Source organism: Peromyscus eremicus, chromosome 11 (assembly GCF_949786415.1).
Source record: "Peromyscus eremicus chromosome 11, PerEre_H2_v1, whole genome shotgun sequence".
Lineage (NCBI taxonomy): Eukaryota > Metazoa > Chordata > Mammalia > Rodentia > Cricetidae > Peromyscus > Peromyscus eremicus.
This window is the reverse complement of record NC_081427.1, coordinates 73,428,094-73,445,675: the sequence shown is the minus strand read 5'-3', so window position 1 is coordinate 73,445,675 and position 17,582 is coordinate 73,428,094. Positions and strand designations below refer to the sequence as shown.

Below are 17,582 nucleotides of genomic sequence, written 5' to 3'. Positions count from 1 at the left end.
AAATTTAGTAGAAGTCAATTAGGGAAAGTTCAAAAGTAATGTGAAATTAATATCAAGGATACATATATTTTGAGTTCTGTTGAATACACATAAAGGTACTGTCATGTAAAGCTGCTCTGAGTTTTTCATGTCTGTCTGGTGAGCATAAGGTTTGAAGGTTATATATAGAGAGACATCATTTTGGTATTTCCTTATTTGACATGAAACATTTAACTTTCTACAACTGAGAAATTGATTGTTACAAAGCTGCGTCATTATATTTATGCTTGATGCCAAGTTCATTATTTAGGAATTTGGCTCCACTGCACATAAATTACATGGTGCTGTCAGAATACAAATAACTCAGTGCCACATTTATTTCTCCCTAGTTTTCTTCTGACATCATGGAAAAGCTTGACACAATGCTTCCACTGGCTCTGGCATGCAGAGATGATTCTCTTCAGGAAATTAGAGGGAACCTCATAGAGGCCTGCTGTAAAGTGGCAACAGCTGTCCTGGAGAGACTGCACGAGAGAGGCAAGGAGGTTCCTTCCAGAGCACCCCTGAAGAACCTGTACGTTCTCCTTTCCACGGCAGCCTACGTCTCCCAGCGTTTTACACAGTATGATAATCTGATGAGAGAGACAACTAGGAAGTGAGTGTCTTTTAAATTAAGTTGATGTTCATGCTCAAAGACACAGGCATTCTTCAGATTTCAGAGAATTAAAATGCTGATGTAAATAATTGAGGAGAAAATAATAATATAATGGATTATTTTCATCTTTCTTGATTAGGAAATGTTTAAAAGGTCAAATATGGGTTACATTAAACTAGATGTGTAGATGATAACAAAGGAACCTCTGTTAAAGACATGCATGAAAGAAGGCAGCCATGATCTGCATGTTGTTATGATAAGAATTTTACTGCATCCCTTTCATGAGGCACATTAAGCTGACCACATAGAAAAGGAAAATTACACTTGTTTCTGTCCCACATATAAACATTTGTGAAATATTCACTTCTCCATTCTGCTTCTAATCCAACAGGCTGTTAGGAACTGCCGTAGTGAATAAATGCATTTTAATCTATCTTTGTGCCTAGTGTAAACATATTGCAGGACATCTATTTAGTAATAAACGATCCATAATATTTGAAGAGAAAGCATCTGCCAATCTTAATTCTCATGCACTAGTAGTCTAAAAATACAATATGTTTTCGGTATGGAGATAAAAGTTGCCATGGGTGCTATCAAGTGGTCTTTCTGGTTATGTTTGAATTTTGTAGAAATTATCGCGGCTCCTTGGAAGGAGCATGTGGACTCACCAGTCCAGTGCAACCCAAGAACCCCTTCTCTATTCTTTATTCAGCCTGCATAGTCTCCTAGCTACGAAACAAGGAAGTGTGATATAAATAGCTGAAGATAAAAGCGAAATAAATTTGGCTCAATGTAGGATACAGTTATGTTATTTCTTTAATTCTCATAAGTAGTCAGATGTTGTGATTCATACTTGAATTTATAAACAAAATATGCCAGAAATCACTTCATTTCAGTAGACTATTTTAAAGCAGTTTATGAGATAATTGACATCTACAAAATTACAACTTTTAAAAAATAAAAAGAGTGTTTATGGGATGTGTGATAGCTTTAGAAAAGTTGATTCTGAGAAGTGCATGTTGCTCTTCAGTAATAATGATAACCTAATGCCTAAATAATGCACTGATCTCTAATAACAGGCTTACAAAGAATACTTTTAGTTTTGAATGATGTATTGACAATACAGTTTGTCTCGAGTTGAAGTGCATATTTGTAGAACAGCAGATGTACGTTTTCAAAGGACTTGAAAAACAAAGGCAAACTCCCCCCACCCACTTTTCTTTTTGGAAAGTGAATGTGGATACAGCCTTCAGCTTTGGGAGGAAATGAATGATTGATATCTAATAATGAAAACCATTTGTAGTGCTGGAGGTTGTTGCCTCCTACCGCACAGGCCTTAAATCTCTGTCTCTTTGATCATTCCCTCTGAGCAGACCCATATTCCTGGTGCCTGTCCAGCGATATCAGGAATTCATCAACACTCTACAGTTTCAGGTTACGGACTACTGCGTCAGACTTTGTGCTACAAGCATTTTACAGGATGCTGAGAGCCACCACTGGGACGACTACAAAGCTTTTTATGAGGTGTGAAGTTCAGTTTACTATTCGTCCTTTTTACACAAATATGTTTTACTGCCTACCTGCTTTCTGGCTAATTAGAAACATGAGCTCCGTATTACTAAAACACGAAGGCTGTTAGGATAATATTTTTTAAATATTGAATTTGTATTTAGGAAAAACACTGTCTTTGGAAACCTGAAATAAATTAGACATCAGAACTCTCCTTCTGCTTAAAAGTAAAAATAACTTGATTTGAGTTGCAGGATTGCAGCACTGTGTGAACTGGGATATAATGAGATTCAATGACAAGTCAGAGATAACAGGAGCTAAGCTCAGTCCTTTGTGTTTTCCCAAAGCTGCCAGTTATAGGTGTCCTGATGTCTTTTCTTATTGTGTTTCCATCTTGTTTAATAAATACTTGTTATTAAGCAGCTTTACTTTTATGCTTATTTTTTTACTTCTCATTCTTAAGAGTATATTTAAGACCCATCTTAACACTTTATGCTTCACTGTTTTCATTTAGCTCATGTTTTGAAATCCCAAATACCTACCAAATTAAAGCCCAAATAATTCCCCAGCATAACCAAATTAAGAACCAATTAAAATTATTCATGACCAGGCTTCATTAGTTTTTTTTCCCACTCAGTCCCACAGAGTGTATATAGATCATATAATATTTGAAATTACTTCCATGCTAGGCAAAAGTATTTATATATATTTAAAAATATATTTTTGAGGTTTAAAAGTTTCAATGATCAGACTCATCTTTATTAGCTGTTCCATCATACCCTTTCTTCTGGATCACAGCTTATGATTTTCATTTTCCTTGACTATCTGAACCACTATGGAGTATTTAGAAAAGAGAGTGGGCTTTTATTTGGCAATCACTCTTGCCATCCCTAGGCACGGGCTGTACTTGTGCCTGAGATATCATAGATGTTGTAAAAACAGCGGCCGCTAATAACCCACTAATAAGAATCTCTTAGCGACTTTCCTGCTTCCTCAGGCTGTTTCATCTCTTTTGAGCCCTCCCCAGATAGTTTTTCTCTTTGCAAGAGCATCCATACCTAATTTTCAAACCCGCTGTATTTCAAATATTAGTGTAGCAGGGAGCAGAGAGGGAGAAAATGGCAAGTACGGCTGGTGGCCGGAGATAAGAAGCAAAGTCCTGGTCGCCCCTCTCCTGGCAGCATCGCAGACTCAGCTTGCCTTGAGGTAACAGAGTGACAGAAAGTGGAACCATCATGTTTCACACTATTTCAGTATGCCCAGGTACTAATAAACAACCTTTTAAGATGTTTACAGTGAGGAACAGGTATCATCTCAGTATGTAGTTAGGATATGTGTTTCTTCTTTTGCCAATCAGGGACCAGAAGAGCAGTACAGTGTAAAGAAGTGTGTGCACTGAGAACCTGTTACTGGAGTTACTGAGTATTTACCAAAACAAAACGAATTACCATGTAGCACACGTCTCTTAGATCTTATGGCAAGGCTTTAGCTTCAAAGACAGAAATAAAGGAACTGTTACTCTGTGATTACACAGTACTTGAGCTTCGATATACTTACATGATCAGTAGTTACAATTTAATTGCAGAGTTAACAGTTCTTATTCATGCATAGGAAGAAAAATGATACTAATGTCCTATTTACCAAAAATAAGATAGTTCGGAAAATAGCCAGGATTTTGGACTGTTTTGATGAGTGGTGTACCTGACACAGTTGTATCTCACTTATTGAATCCCTTTCTCCTCCTCTCCTTCCCAGATCATGTCAGCTGATCTGTGGAACAGACTACATTTTAGAAAGCTTCTTTTAAGAGGAAAGAGATGATGCATGCCTGAGTGGAAATGAAGGGTCGAAGAGAGATCTCAGAGGAACCTATGGCCATGTGCACAGCGAAGTAGAGAAAAAGAGTAAAAGACTTTACAAGCTAGGGAGCAGTGTTTGCTCGCATTGTATGATGGCAAGTGAACTACAGACATACATTTCTGTGTTCTAAACATGTCAGGCTGCTCGAGGCAACGAGCTGGGGGCCTTCTCCTTTGAAGCGTTGGTCAGATAGTACAATGGGTATTGAGATTGCATGTTTAAAATTAAGCTTTTTGTATAGTTGACATCTGCTCAATTTTAGAAAATTGTGTTTTCCAATAGTCAAAAAGTAAAGAATTATCTGTACAGAGATAATACTGAGTGGCTTCCATAATAAAGTCCAGCTGCTTGTTTCCTGATGTATAATCTAAGCAAAAGCTCACATCTGTTTACGTTACAGTGGGTTTATAAAAATAACAGATGTTTACTACAGAATACTTTTGAAATGACAACAAGCAGGGGTCACAAAACTTGAGTCATATTTAGTTTAATGACCCCCACACACACACGTACACTGAAGTTGTATTCGTTTAGAAAGAATTGCTAGAACAAAGGCTGTTTTGTCAGAGCTCCCCAAAAAGCATGGAACAATTTATAGTCTTTAAAATGCATATATTACATTTGAGCAGAAAAAAATCTCTGTGCTAAAAGGTAGCTATAAAAGACACTGGTGTTCTGTATTTGAAAATTATGAGAAGTCTTGTTGATCACACAGTTTTAGGCCACATCCCCCACCACCAGTTCCAGCATCAGCTGGATTCAAGAGTCCTTTTCATTTACATCTGAAGCTCTCAGTGAATCCAGCTTAGAGACTCCTCTCTTAGTTTGACAAGAGTTCTTAGAACACACCACAAATGGAACATTAATTTTGCTTTGTTTTTAATTTTATACATTTTTCCATTAAGTAATTTGGTGTATCTAATTGGGAAGTCAGAAAACACCTAGTCTAAATCCCTTTCTGTTTAAACTTAACTCTAATAATTTTAGCCCAAGTTTTCTGCACAGAGAATAATAGTTCCACTCATTTTTGTATTATCATTTGAAAATCAATCACTATTATCTTAATGACTATAATATTTTAATAATCAATGTAACTGTCGAAAGAATGCCATGTTAAGAAAATATCTGTGTGAGAAGGTGGTAACTTTGGGTTAGGAGGAGAGCAGGCTGTCTTTGCTTGTTTTATGGGACAGAATTTCCCTTTGTGACCCAGAGTGGCCTGGAACTTGTTATGTAGCTCAGCCTGGCTGCTGGAGGACAAGGGACTCATCGCCCTTGGCAAGAGCAGACACTTCTTAGATAACACTTATTTGAAACTATGCTAGTGGACACAGCACATTGCAAAAGAGAAATGTCTAGGGATAAAATAGGAAATTTTAATGGCTTATGTTTTGATATATTTACATAACCAAATTAAATTTGAAGCATGCATGCATTCTTTTCTTCCTATTTCAGATCATCTTTTGATCTGGTTTGAAGAAATGATGCCAAATACCCTCTCCCCCTCAGCATGTTGCCTGATTAACACTTGCTTGCAAATCACTTGAGGCAGGCTGCCCTCTCCTTACCTCCTGCTCCCTTTGGCCCAGTCACTGCTGAGTTTCCTTCTGAAGTCAGACAAAAGTTAGCACACAGAGGGGTCTGTGGAGGGATGGGGAAATGGGAGTTTGACCCTTTGGAAGTATGTAAAATGATGATAATACGCACGTTTACAAAATGGTATAAAATTTGATTACTGTTTATCTGTTGCTAGCATAAACTATTGTTAAAACGCCATTAATGGAAAAGCCTAATGTACTAATGTGCTCTTCAGTCGTTAAGCATCCCACTTGGCTTCATGAATGTGCCTAAGATTTAGCAAATGTGTTTGTTTTCCGTCCTCTTGTTCCATTATCATACGGAATCTGAAAGATTTGTAAAATTAACTCAATCATGCTAATAGTCTCAGAGAAATGTGCCTCCATCAACAATTTAAACAGATTTTAATTTTGGAGAATCAGCACGACTTGTTAAGTAACTACAAAGCTGATGCTTAAAAGAAAAATTCAAAAGGCAAGCCAAGACCAGGTGGATCAAGAATATGCTAGGTTATGCTTGTGGTCTGGAGTTACACTAGAATATCTCATTCGTAATTGAAATAAAACATATGTTGCTTTGTCAATAGGATGTTTAACATCCTGTCAAAATTCTTTCTTGGTCATCTAGCAGACTCTCCAACGATTTCCTCTCAGCCTGAACTAATTAGGTTCCTAGGAAACAAATGGACATTTTGGAAGATGTGATCTGTTGTTTAATGTGTGATGATTTTGCCAGGGGGAAAGATGCTCCTTCTCCATCCAGATGTGGCATTACTTCAGCTGGGCTCTGCGTCATGATCTCTGGACCATACTACCCGCTAAGCTGGCCCAGGAGATTCTAGCAGAGGTCCTGGAGAAGTCCTTGGGTCTACTAGCCTCCAGATATGCTCGGGCGTGTCCCAGTCCTAAGAGAATTGCACAGATAAGGTAATGAAAGCTGCTCTGCAAGGAGACTTCTTTTTAGAGGTCAGTTTGTAAAGCAGAATGCTCTTCCGAAGCTCGAGACAAAGTCTGTGTGTTTAGCGAGTTTCTAACATCCAAGAGGAAAGGGTGCTGCTGCTTCTCCTGAGGCATTGTGTGGAAAAGTGGAGCTTGGATCCGGTTGACTTCCCTGCTCTTCCCCCTTACAAGCATTAGAACCCCCTTTGCCGGCAGAAAATGTTCCCACGTGTTACTCTAGGTCAAATGTACACAATAAGATAAGAGCACAGAAAGGCCCTGTCCTGTAGCAGCGAAAACAGCAACCACGCTGTGACGAGCAGCGAACTTGAGTTGGTCCTACTAAACAACCGAAGGATTTCAGCACAAAGTAGCTGTTTTCACTGAGAAAACTACTTTGTTTTAAACATACTCTAGCCCAGTGTGGTGGCAGGCATCTTTAATCCCAGCACTCAGGAAACAGAGTCAGGCAGATCTCTGAGTTTGAGGCCAGCCTGGTCTACACAGTTCCAGGACAGCCAGGGATACACAGAGAAACCCTGTCTTGAAAAAAAAAACAAAAAACAACAGCAATAGTAATAAACAGTCTAATTTATTGTCTTGACTTTCCTTTTATTTTCCTTTTGCCCCTGTATTTATTACTGAAAGCCAATTTGTGAAAATGAGAAGCAAAAATCACTAGGTTTTAAATAAAAGACTGAATTAGAGTGTGATTCTAGTATTTCAGCAGTGAATATTATGCAAATTAGTTTAATAGTAACATTGAGCTACGTGGGAAAAGACTTTTTTTTTTTTTTTTTTAGGTACTTGACCTAATGTGATTAAAACCTGGATTCAGGTATGAAATAATGGTTTCAGATATATTTTAGAAAGAACCAACATGCATTAGAGACTTCCTTCTTCCTTTGTTTTTGGCAGGAGGAATCATTTCCTAATCATGTTCTTGTAAAGCGCACTGTGACTCGAAGGTCCTTTAGGTCCTGCTACAGTGTTTCATAAATGTGGTATTTTGCACAGGCTGTTTTGAATTACTGATCAAGCTATTTTTAAAGAGTAGAACTCTGAAGTGTAGATGTAAAATTCCTTTTCAGAGTAAAGAATACATTTACTCTCTTTTTTATGAAGCAGAAATCGCTTTTGGCTGTTATGTGGCTCATAATTACGAGATATTTGTATTATCAGATTTATTGTTAGCTCATGAAATAAGTAATATTTATTTAATTAATTAATGGTGAGATAGAGACCGGCTTTTTTGTTCTGGATGATTGCACAAAAGTGTTATGCAAATTTAGAATTATTCCTTTTAAACTTTCACTGTGAAATATGTAAATATTTGTATATGAGAGGTAAATTAACCATCATTATTACAGAAATCAAAATGTGTGTGTGTGTGTGTGTGTGTGTGTGTGTGTGTGTATCTTGGATTAGAAACTATTAACAAACAGAAGTAAATAAAACAAAAATCAAATCTTCCTAAAGGTGGTTATTGATAATTACCAGTGATTATTGATAATGGCCAGTGATTATTTGTAGCTGTCAGATGAAATGATTACCTAATTCATTCTCGGGAGTCGGAAATTGAGATAAAGACCTGAAGAATGCAAGGAAAGTGGAGGGGATGCCTGACCCTCTTTCTACATTCCCCAGAACCTCCTGCACCAGACACCACCCCCAACTCCTCCTGAGTCTGTGCCTGTCCTCTGTAGGAGCCCTCCAAGAACTTTATGGCTAATCCCAGTCAGCCAATCGCTGACTCCATCCTGGATTCAAGGTTGCTTTATTGGCATAGTAGAGTGGCAGTATGGAAAATTCTCCTGCAACAATTATTGATAATTACCATTGGTTACTAAACTCTAGTAGTTTTCATATAACATATGGCCAAATCCATATATATGATTTATGCATGTGTTATATATTACTAGTATATATACCTTTCACACATTGTGTTCATGGGTTGAGGTGTTAACCTCAGAAATATGTAGAATTAGTGTGTGTTGATTACAATAAAAATGCACTTAAAATTTTGAAATACCACATGAGCAATAGAAATAAAAATGTTGATGAATAAGACAATACAGTCTTCTTTCACAAATAAACATAATTTTAGAAATTTCTGGGTCTATAGGCATCTCAGCTTGTGCTCTGGTTGTCATGGCTTCTCATCTCCCCCTTCCTAGGAGAGTATGTTACCTGACCTTCCGAGTTCGTTCTGATGGTTTACTTGTGGATGACATGGAGACATGTGACATGTTCTGCCATCAAATACTTACTTACAATGTGTGTGTGTGTGTGTGTGTGTGTGTGTATGTGTGTGTGTATGTGTGTATGTGTGTGTGTATGTGTGTGTATGTGTGTGTGTATGTGTGTGTGTATGTGTGTGTATGTGTGTGTGTGTGTGTGTATGTGTGTGTGTATGTGTGTGTAATAGATCATTGTTCTTTTCAACCAGCTCCTATTTTGCTTCTGAAAGAGAATTCTGATAATGCAAAGCAAATACTTTTTCATGGAGTATTCTTATGTGTAATAATAATAATTAAAGAAGAGGTCATGATTTGAGAGGGAGCACAGGAGAAGTTGGAGCAGGAATGATTTACAGGCAGCATTGCTGGATGAAGTTCGCAAAAAAAAAAGTAAAACTACAAAATTAAAACAAACAGAACCCAAAGGCTTGCCACAACAGCATTGCAGCTCTTGGCTTCACAAAAAGTAGTGATGTGACGGGCCATCCAATCCCTGAGTGTCCACAAGATGTTTTGACACTTCCTGGCTTGGCTCTGATATCTAAGCATACCTTTCTTGTCTTACATATGCTTAGGACACACAGATTACAGTGTATACAACAGGCAAAAGCACTATGTTATTTCACATGACTTTTCTTCTCTCTCTTTCCAATAGACTTGATGTCACGGCAATCTTGATATGCACTGAGAACATATTATGGTCAGTTTGTACATCTGTACAGGAAATTTTGAATCCTCATGAGTATAACAACAACAAAATTTTTAAAATTCATACTCATTGCAACCACCTCTTGACAACATTAGCCATTTTGACAGCACCACTAACAGAATTATATAAGTGAGTATCAAATACGTTTTGTTTAACCCAGTTGTTGTCATACCTGTTATTGAACTCTGTATTTAATACCAAGTAGAAGTACTCTGAAGTACAATTTTAATATCAATTGGGATATTTTATAAATCAAACATGAGTCAGTTCTCAAAGCTATAATTACTCCAAACATGTTTCATGTCTGTTGGTTAGTCCCTTTCAGTTAATAAGCTTCACTTTTTTTTATTTTGTTTTTTGAAACAGTCTTAATATCTGGCCTTTACTGACTTCAAAGATGAAATCCTTCTGTCTCCTCCCCTGAGTGCTGGGATTGAGTTTGTACATTTATGCCAGGCATTAGCTTTCACTTTTTGAGTGGAATCTATCTACTTATTTCTATCTGTCTGTCTGTCTATCTAATAGCTTTCAACTGTTTAAAAATTAATTTTAATTGTCTTATGGGTGGGGGCAGCATGCGCACAGGTGGGTGCTGGTGCCTATAAGTCCAGAAGTTGTCAGATCCTCTGGAACTGGAGGCTGTAGCTGCCTGATGCCAGTTCTGGGAACTGAACTTGTGTACTCCAAGAGCAGTATTTTCTTTTAAGCACTGAGTTGTCTCTTGAGCCCCAGTAATTTACACTTTTTATGTGATATAATTGGTTCTAATTTTAAAAAGATACAATTAAAAAATTCTACATGTGCTCATACCTGAAAGAGATCTAATGGTCTCATACTTTCAATAAGTCTGGCATAGATCTTAACATTAGGTTTTAATGTCTTAACTAGTAATGGCAAGTAGAAGCAGATAGGTAATTATACTGAAAAAATAAAACACTTTTCTTATAAATAAAAGTAAAATATAAAAATTCAAACTACTTTTAATTTCAATTTAGCTTGATTCTAATAGGTAATATTATAAAACTTGGAATAGTTCTTATGAACAAACTTTAGTATCATTTTTAAATTTCCCTCCAAAATGTTTGTTTTTATATTCAAATAATTATGCATTCTTACTTTATTGAACAGTAAAAAGGTCATATAATATTTTTATTACTTGGGTTAAATTAGGCAGAAGGCTCCTCTCTGTACATTCTGGTTAGAGTGATATACACATTTTCTTTCTGAAAACATTCTCAGCTTGTATGGTCACTGGCCTAAGAATAATTAACAACTTTCTTTTCAGTTCCCCACTCTGACCTGAAGCATAACCATTGCCAACAGGTACTTCCTTCTTGCAAAACAGGCTGAGAACTTGTTTTAGAAGCAGAGAACTCTTTCAGAGAGGAGAAGGAGCAGTGAGTAAAACCAACATAAGGTTGAGATTATATATAAATGGCTTAAATATAAAAAGCTTAAATTTGAAGCCCCTAATAAATCCTAGTAAAATAAACTGATTTGCCATAGATGAAAAAATTGCTGCGCTCTCAGTTCAAATGGGTCAGTTCATCTCAGAAAAAGGCCTTGTGAAAACCAGGAACAAAGTTGACAGATTTCATGGATTGGTCACGGTGAGCAATATTGAATTTCATGGTTTGTCACAGATGAATTGAAAAATTTTAACCTCCAAATGCATTTGTAAAACAAATAAATTATGATCACAGATTGTATATTTTAATAATAATAATAATGAAACATACATTCATTACTTTTAACCTATGGCCTTTTGATACATTTTTAACAACTATGCAAGTTCTCAAATCTCTGTGATTTGTGCATTTGTAACCTCACTCAACAAATTTAAATTGCTAATTTCAACCAGGATTGTGGAACGTTTTGTTCCAAACACTGCCTCTAGATTTTCTTAATATAAAACATAGGCCTATGTCGCTTACATGCATGAGCAAAAGTCTAAATACATTTTCATGTTTTTGGAAGTTCTCAGTGCCAAAATTTTCACAAATTTATCGATTCATGTTGATTCAGTTTTTGTTGTTTTCCTGGAATATAAATCAAATCTTTGAAATGTATTTTGATTTTTGTGACAAAGAAAGTCTATAAGTCAGTGTTCTTCACCAACTAGGAAGATATGTGTGTTTTGTAAAACCCTATTGGCTTTCAAGCTGCTTTACACGCTGGGATATGAAGCTGTCATATTATTAGCATTCTAAAAACCTCCATCTCTAACTCGTGATCAAAATTAAGCCACATGCTTTGAGGACTTGGGCAAGAAAAAGTAACAATAGGATGCTGAATGTATTGAATTTTTGTGAACTGTGCCTGCGATTGTCACTTGGCATGACGTGCCTTGTAAGAAGGCAGTCGCCTTTGTTTCAAGTGGTTCTGACAGATAAGCTGGAAGTGTGTTCATTCTGAGCCTAGTGTAGGACCACTACATCCCAGGGCAAGGATACATGATTTTAAAATCTGTTCAGGAAGAATGAAACGTAACAAAAATGTTAAAAATGTTCATTCTTTCCTAAACTTGTCTTCATGAATTTCTGTTAAAACAAAACACTGTTCCCTCCATGGCCCTGTGATTATGTGTAAGGGACACCACAGTGAGCTATTAAGCTGCTCTCAATCAATTCTAGGAAAGATTGATAAATTCTGACTATTAAAATTAAAATGTTTTGATCTGTCATAGCAAAAGTCCTAATTGTGGGAAGTTGCTGTAAGTTGGTAGGCCCAACATTTAGTAACAAAGTTCAGCGGTATTTCAGTATAAATGTTGACATGGCAGTCAAAGCTTAGCATCATAGGGAACAGGGAAGGATGTAGATTCATGTTAGAGTTCATTTGATATGGCGACTACGGCTTTTGAGTCATCAAATTTCAGAGTATGCCAATGTTGTATATCCATAGCTCTGCTTAGAAGCCATGCTAATGTTAGGTCCTTGAGATTATGAACTTAGCCTATGGTTTTTCTAACTATTTCATAATCTCGAGGGAATGACATATTTTCAATTAAAACTTTCTATCTCAAGAATAAATGACATAATTTGAAAAACAAGCAATTCTTTAAAATGTTGAGTACAGCATATGCTTAAGTGAAATTTCAAGCATATGATCTTATGACCCAGCAATGAAAATGCGTGTCCACACAATAAATAAAAAATATAAATATAAATTTTATGGGAATTGGCATAGCAGCACTTCTCTCAGTAGCACAAAGTAGAAACAACCCCCACTCTTATGAAAAAGTCTCGGTATAAACATATGGAGCAATACTATCCTACAGTATAAATGAAATGGCATTTTGAACCATGCCACAGCAAAAATGAACCACAAAAGCATTATGCTGAGTTTAAAAGAACAGGCATTCCATTCATTAGAAACATCAAGCATAGGCAAATCTTAGAAACAGGAATCAGTAGTGATAAAGGAGAGAGGGAAGTAGGGAGCTAATGGATATGAAGGTTAAACCACTCTTGAATATAATAGAAACTTTTATTGCATACATTAAACATGCAGATGTTGTGACATTTGAATTACATATCTAAGTAAAGCTGCTAAAATGAATCTAGGTTAGCCTGGTATGATGGTTCATGCCTTAGGCTAAGAAGAGAGTATTTCAGGTTTTATGTTAGCCTGGGCCACATAGCAAGAACTTGTCTTCGGTAGAAAAAGTATTGACTAGAAGTAAAAATATTTTAAATTTGAAACAAACAAACAAACAAACAAACAAAAAAACATGCTTTAAAATCCAAAATGATTCCCAAAAAGGTTCTTATCCTAGCAATTTTGTTTATAAGATGGATGCATTTGTATACTTCCATCTAAATATTACTTGGGAAATATCTTTGAAAAAATAGAAAAATGCAACAGCTTTGTATGTGGTCCTAATAAACTGGAGCATGGGAAATGGCTGGGCATTGGTGATGGCCTGCATGCTGAACCTTCATCTGGTTGGCTCTGCTGTATGTGACATTTCATTCTGCCTCTCTCCGCACCAGATGCCCTCTTCCCAGCCTGCCTATGGCTGCATGCTCTTCACAAATGGACATGAAAATCCATTTTCCTTTCCTCTAAGCATGGCCTGACAACTTCTCTACTCATCCCTTTTTTTCATCCTGTCCTTACTGTGGACTGTGCATTTTGCTAGTTGTTTTCTAATTTAAAGTCATCATTTTTTTAATATCAAGGTGCTGTTTTTCATTTGAGAATTGCAAGCTCATGGCCTGAGCAATAGAGGAAACTACCTTCTTCTACTCAAGTGTCTTACTTTGACACTTACACATTGACATTTAAACATCATATGGCCCCAGAGAAAACATGTTTTTTATTATATTTACTTATTTATTTGTTCATTTTATTTATTTATTTTGTTTTGTTTTTTTCAAGATAGGGTTTCTCTGTGTAGTCCTGGCTGTCCTGGAACTCACTATGTAGACCAGGCTGGCCTCAAACTCAGAGATGTAATTGAACATTTCCTGTCCCAACTGCCTGGTCCCAAATAACCGACTCAGAGGCTGAACATTACTTACAAATGCTCACCCAATAGCTCAGGCTTGTTACTAGGTAACTCTTACACTTAAATTAACGTATATTTCTGTTTATGCTTTGCCACATGGCTCATGGCTTGTTACCTCATTTTCACACATCCTGCTTGCTCGGTGGCGGCTGGCTGGCATCTCTCCTGACTCTGCTCTCCTTCTTCCCATTATCCTCAGTTTGGCTTTCCTGCCTAACTTCCTACTCAGCTACTGGACTGTCAGCTTTTTATTAACCCGTGAGAGTAAGACATATTCATAGTATAGAAACGGATTGTTCCACAGCACAGAGATCCACCTACCTCTGCCTCCCAAGTTCTGTAATGAAGTTGTATGCCAATATACCTTGCTTATTTTCTTTTTTCTTGAGGCAAGATCTTGCTAGATAGCCTAGGCTAGCCTCAAACTTATAGATGACACTTGAAAAAAAGAATAAAGCAGTGATTTGGATGCTATTTCAATGTTGAAGTGTTTGTTTGGACTGTTTCTATATATTTATGATTGCTCATGATTGTAGGGCCATCAAAAAAGCCCACATATTTTTTAGTATCCCATATTATCTCAATAGTTCAGTTTTAACTTAATTCTATTTCCAAGACAATGTTTTTCTATTGGATTTCTTTTTTTAATTGAATGTGTCTAGTGACCCAGGCACTGGGCTATGCACAGAGATGGAAGAACTTTGACATGATCCCTTCACCTTTCCAGAGCACACTCTGTTGAGATGCTTTAACTCCATTGTGGAAGTACAGTCTGTTACCATCATTTGGAGAACCTCTCTGCTGGGCCAGCAGCCAGATTCCAAGTGGCACAAGCCAAGCATAAATGCAGCTAAGTCTTTTTAGCTCTTGGTTTTCCTCACTTCTGAGGTGCCTTGGATTTATTTTATCCCAGCAACTGATTACATAAGCCCAAGAACAAGTCTATGTGTTGGGAAAGAAAATAAAATAAAAATAAGAGAGTAGCATGCGTGAGGATCAGAGAAGCAAAAGAAAATGAATCTAGGCTACCATGTCAAATGTGGTGACCTGGCCAGTGCGGAGGCAGTATAGTGTGAAGGAGAGGGTTGGGGCCTGGTGCCCCATCTTGAAAGAAGGACAAGCCATGCTTATCCTCCCTAAAAAGCTCTCTTTACATTCTGATAACCTGCAGAGAAGATGTGTTCTGCTTCAATTTTTAAGCACTTAGTAATTTTAAGGTATGTAAATTTGGTTTATAAAATGTTATGTTATTGGAGAAAATATATAACTATAGATTTTTAAGGTTGTAATTTAATGTTCTGATATAAATTATTCAGAATATCGTCTCTTTTAGTTGTATACTGAAATGTCATTAGAGGTTATCTAATAGCGAATTCATAATCTCATTCCCCCATCGAGCTCATGGACTAATTTTCACCCACTTATACTCTCCAGAATAATGAAACTAATTTGGGCTCTTGCTGTGGAATTAAAAGCTCACACAGATCACACCCCCTCTGAGACCATAAACATCTGCCATAACACCCCATATAGTCAAGTAACCTTACTCCTGCCAGGCCCAGGAATCTGTAGGTTCAGTAAAAGAGGAGATGTCCTGACAGAAACACCCAGCTAAATACTGCGTTTTCTTTGGTCTGAAATTTAAGAAAATGGCAATAGTTAACCATTCCACTATTGTTAGATCCTGTGTTATTTTTTTCCGATGTTGAGGATAAAGTTGCAAGTAGTTAACTATTTCAACTGATAGGAGTTTCGTAACAGTTTTGAGATATTTATAGGCATTTTTTTACAGCACCTTGCAGCTGTGCTCACAGAGGCACCTTGTCTTTTCTGAGCCCTTGTTGACAATAAAACATAGCACTTCATATACATTAGCTCACAGAATTCTCACACACTGTAATATCCCATTCTACAAATTGGGAAACAGAGGCTAAGTAAGTTGTCAAAAAAGTATTACAAATCTAATGATAAAGTCTACACTGGATCCTAACTCTGTTTGCATTCATTTCTCCTACATGTGATAAGTACTGCTTCTCAATAACCTTCAGCTACCCTCTCCTAGGGGCACAGAGAAGACAAAAAAGAAAAGAAAAGAAAAAAGTAAATGTGAAATGGTTGAAGGTAGAGCTAAGTCCTACGAAGAAACCAAGTAAAAGAGAGACAGTGACAAGAGATATGTTAGAGTATCAGGGAACACTTAACACAGAAAATCCTCTATCAGGAATCAGCTATGGAGCTGGCTGACCATGATGGCGGGGCCGTGCTGCATGATGCACCCTCTCGTTTCTGGACAAAGAGGGACCCATGCAAAGGGCTCAAAGGCATCCAGAGAAAGTGGGATAAGCTTTGATCTGTGTGTGACTTGTGAAGTCCTTCATCCTGGGCTGTCACTCCCTTTGAAGCTGTCTTTCTTTACAAGCCTTTACTGCATCCTCCTCCTTAAACAGCATCTTCTTCCTACATCCTTACCATTGCATGTCTCTTCCCTCCAAACTCAACTGGTCTCTAACTAGACTCGGGCCCACAACTAGATTATCACTTAAGTACTTTTGTACCTGCTGACAACTCCAACATTTGACACTATAGGGGGGACTCCTTCTAGATTCCTCAACTTTGGTCATCTCTTTGACCTTGCCTCATTCAATGTTTTCTCAGCAGGTAGCCCTGCCCTGTACTTCTCGGAAAATACAGCCCATTATGCATTCATTTTGTCCTCTCACGTTTTAATCTGGTCCTGCAGGCTTCAACCCATAGTCTTTAGGTAACTATACCATCCACATCAATTCTTAATAAATATTTTCATCCCAATTTACCACTGCATCTCTTGATACGCTTTTGATTAATGTGTTTATTTTCTCAGCTATAGTACATCTTTTCAACTAATCTTCTGACAAATTTTATCTACCATTCTATGGCCATAGTCTGTGAAATGTAGTTTCTACCTTCTGTCTCACGCCCCTGACCTTCTCCCGTGGGGAAGCCTTCTTCCTTTACTGCTGTGTTTTCATTCACTTCCGATTACTGTGTGTCCTGCCACTCACTCAGTCACTGCAGTTTGATCTCTCCCTCCACCATGTGCACGCAATGACTAACTCCAGTAGAATATTCTTTTTACTTTCTCTGCAGCCGTTGACATTGTTAGCCATCTTCTCTTTCCCCAGCCTCCCTAACGTAATTTTCTCCTGGCTCTTCGCCTTTTCTCTGATTTTTTTTCTTTGCACTTTCATTTTAGTACTTCTTTTCCTCATGTCATGCTTTAAATGTTGATCCAAAGCTCTGTCCTTGGCTATCTCTTCACTTCACACTCTTTCAGTGGGGGAATTCATCGCATGGGATGACTTCCAGATGGGTATCTTCAAATCAGACTTCTTTTGTATATACTGGACCTGTAAATTTAGATTCCTGCTCTATGCCTCTCTTAAGATGTATTTCAAATGCCCATGAGCCTCTGTGACAATTTGAAATGAAGTGAAATTCCTGTAAGTTCCTCTAGGCTACGCTCTACACGCAGCTGTCTCTGCTGCCTTCACTCTCCTGTCATCTTAAACCCTTGTCATTAAGGATGACTGCTGCTCATTCTGTTAACTTGGGATTTCTTGTT

General features: G+C 37.3%; 1 protein-coding gene across 1 annotated transcript in view; it reads left to right on the top strand.

The window, feature by feature from the left end:
• Nucleotides 1–17,582, top strand: part of Kiaa0825 (KIAA0825 ortholog) — a 385,021-nt gene that overhangs the window by 68,832 nt on the left and 298,607 nt on the right. The window contains exons 7-10 of the mRNA XM_059276577.1: nt 369–634; nt 2,008–2,158; nt 6,317–6,507; nt 9,415–9,597. Of these exons, the coding sequence (XP_059132560.1) occupies nt 369–634; nt 2,008–2,158; nt 6,317–6,507; nt 9,415–9,597 (791 nt within the window). The remainder of the gene's footprint in view (nt 1–368; nt 635–2,007; nt 2,159–6,316; nt 6,508–9,414; nt 9,598–17,582) is intronic.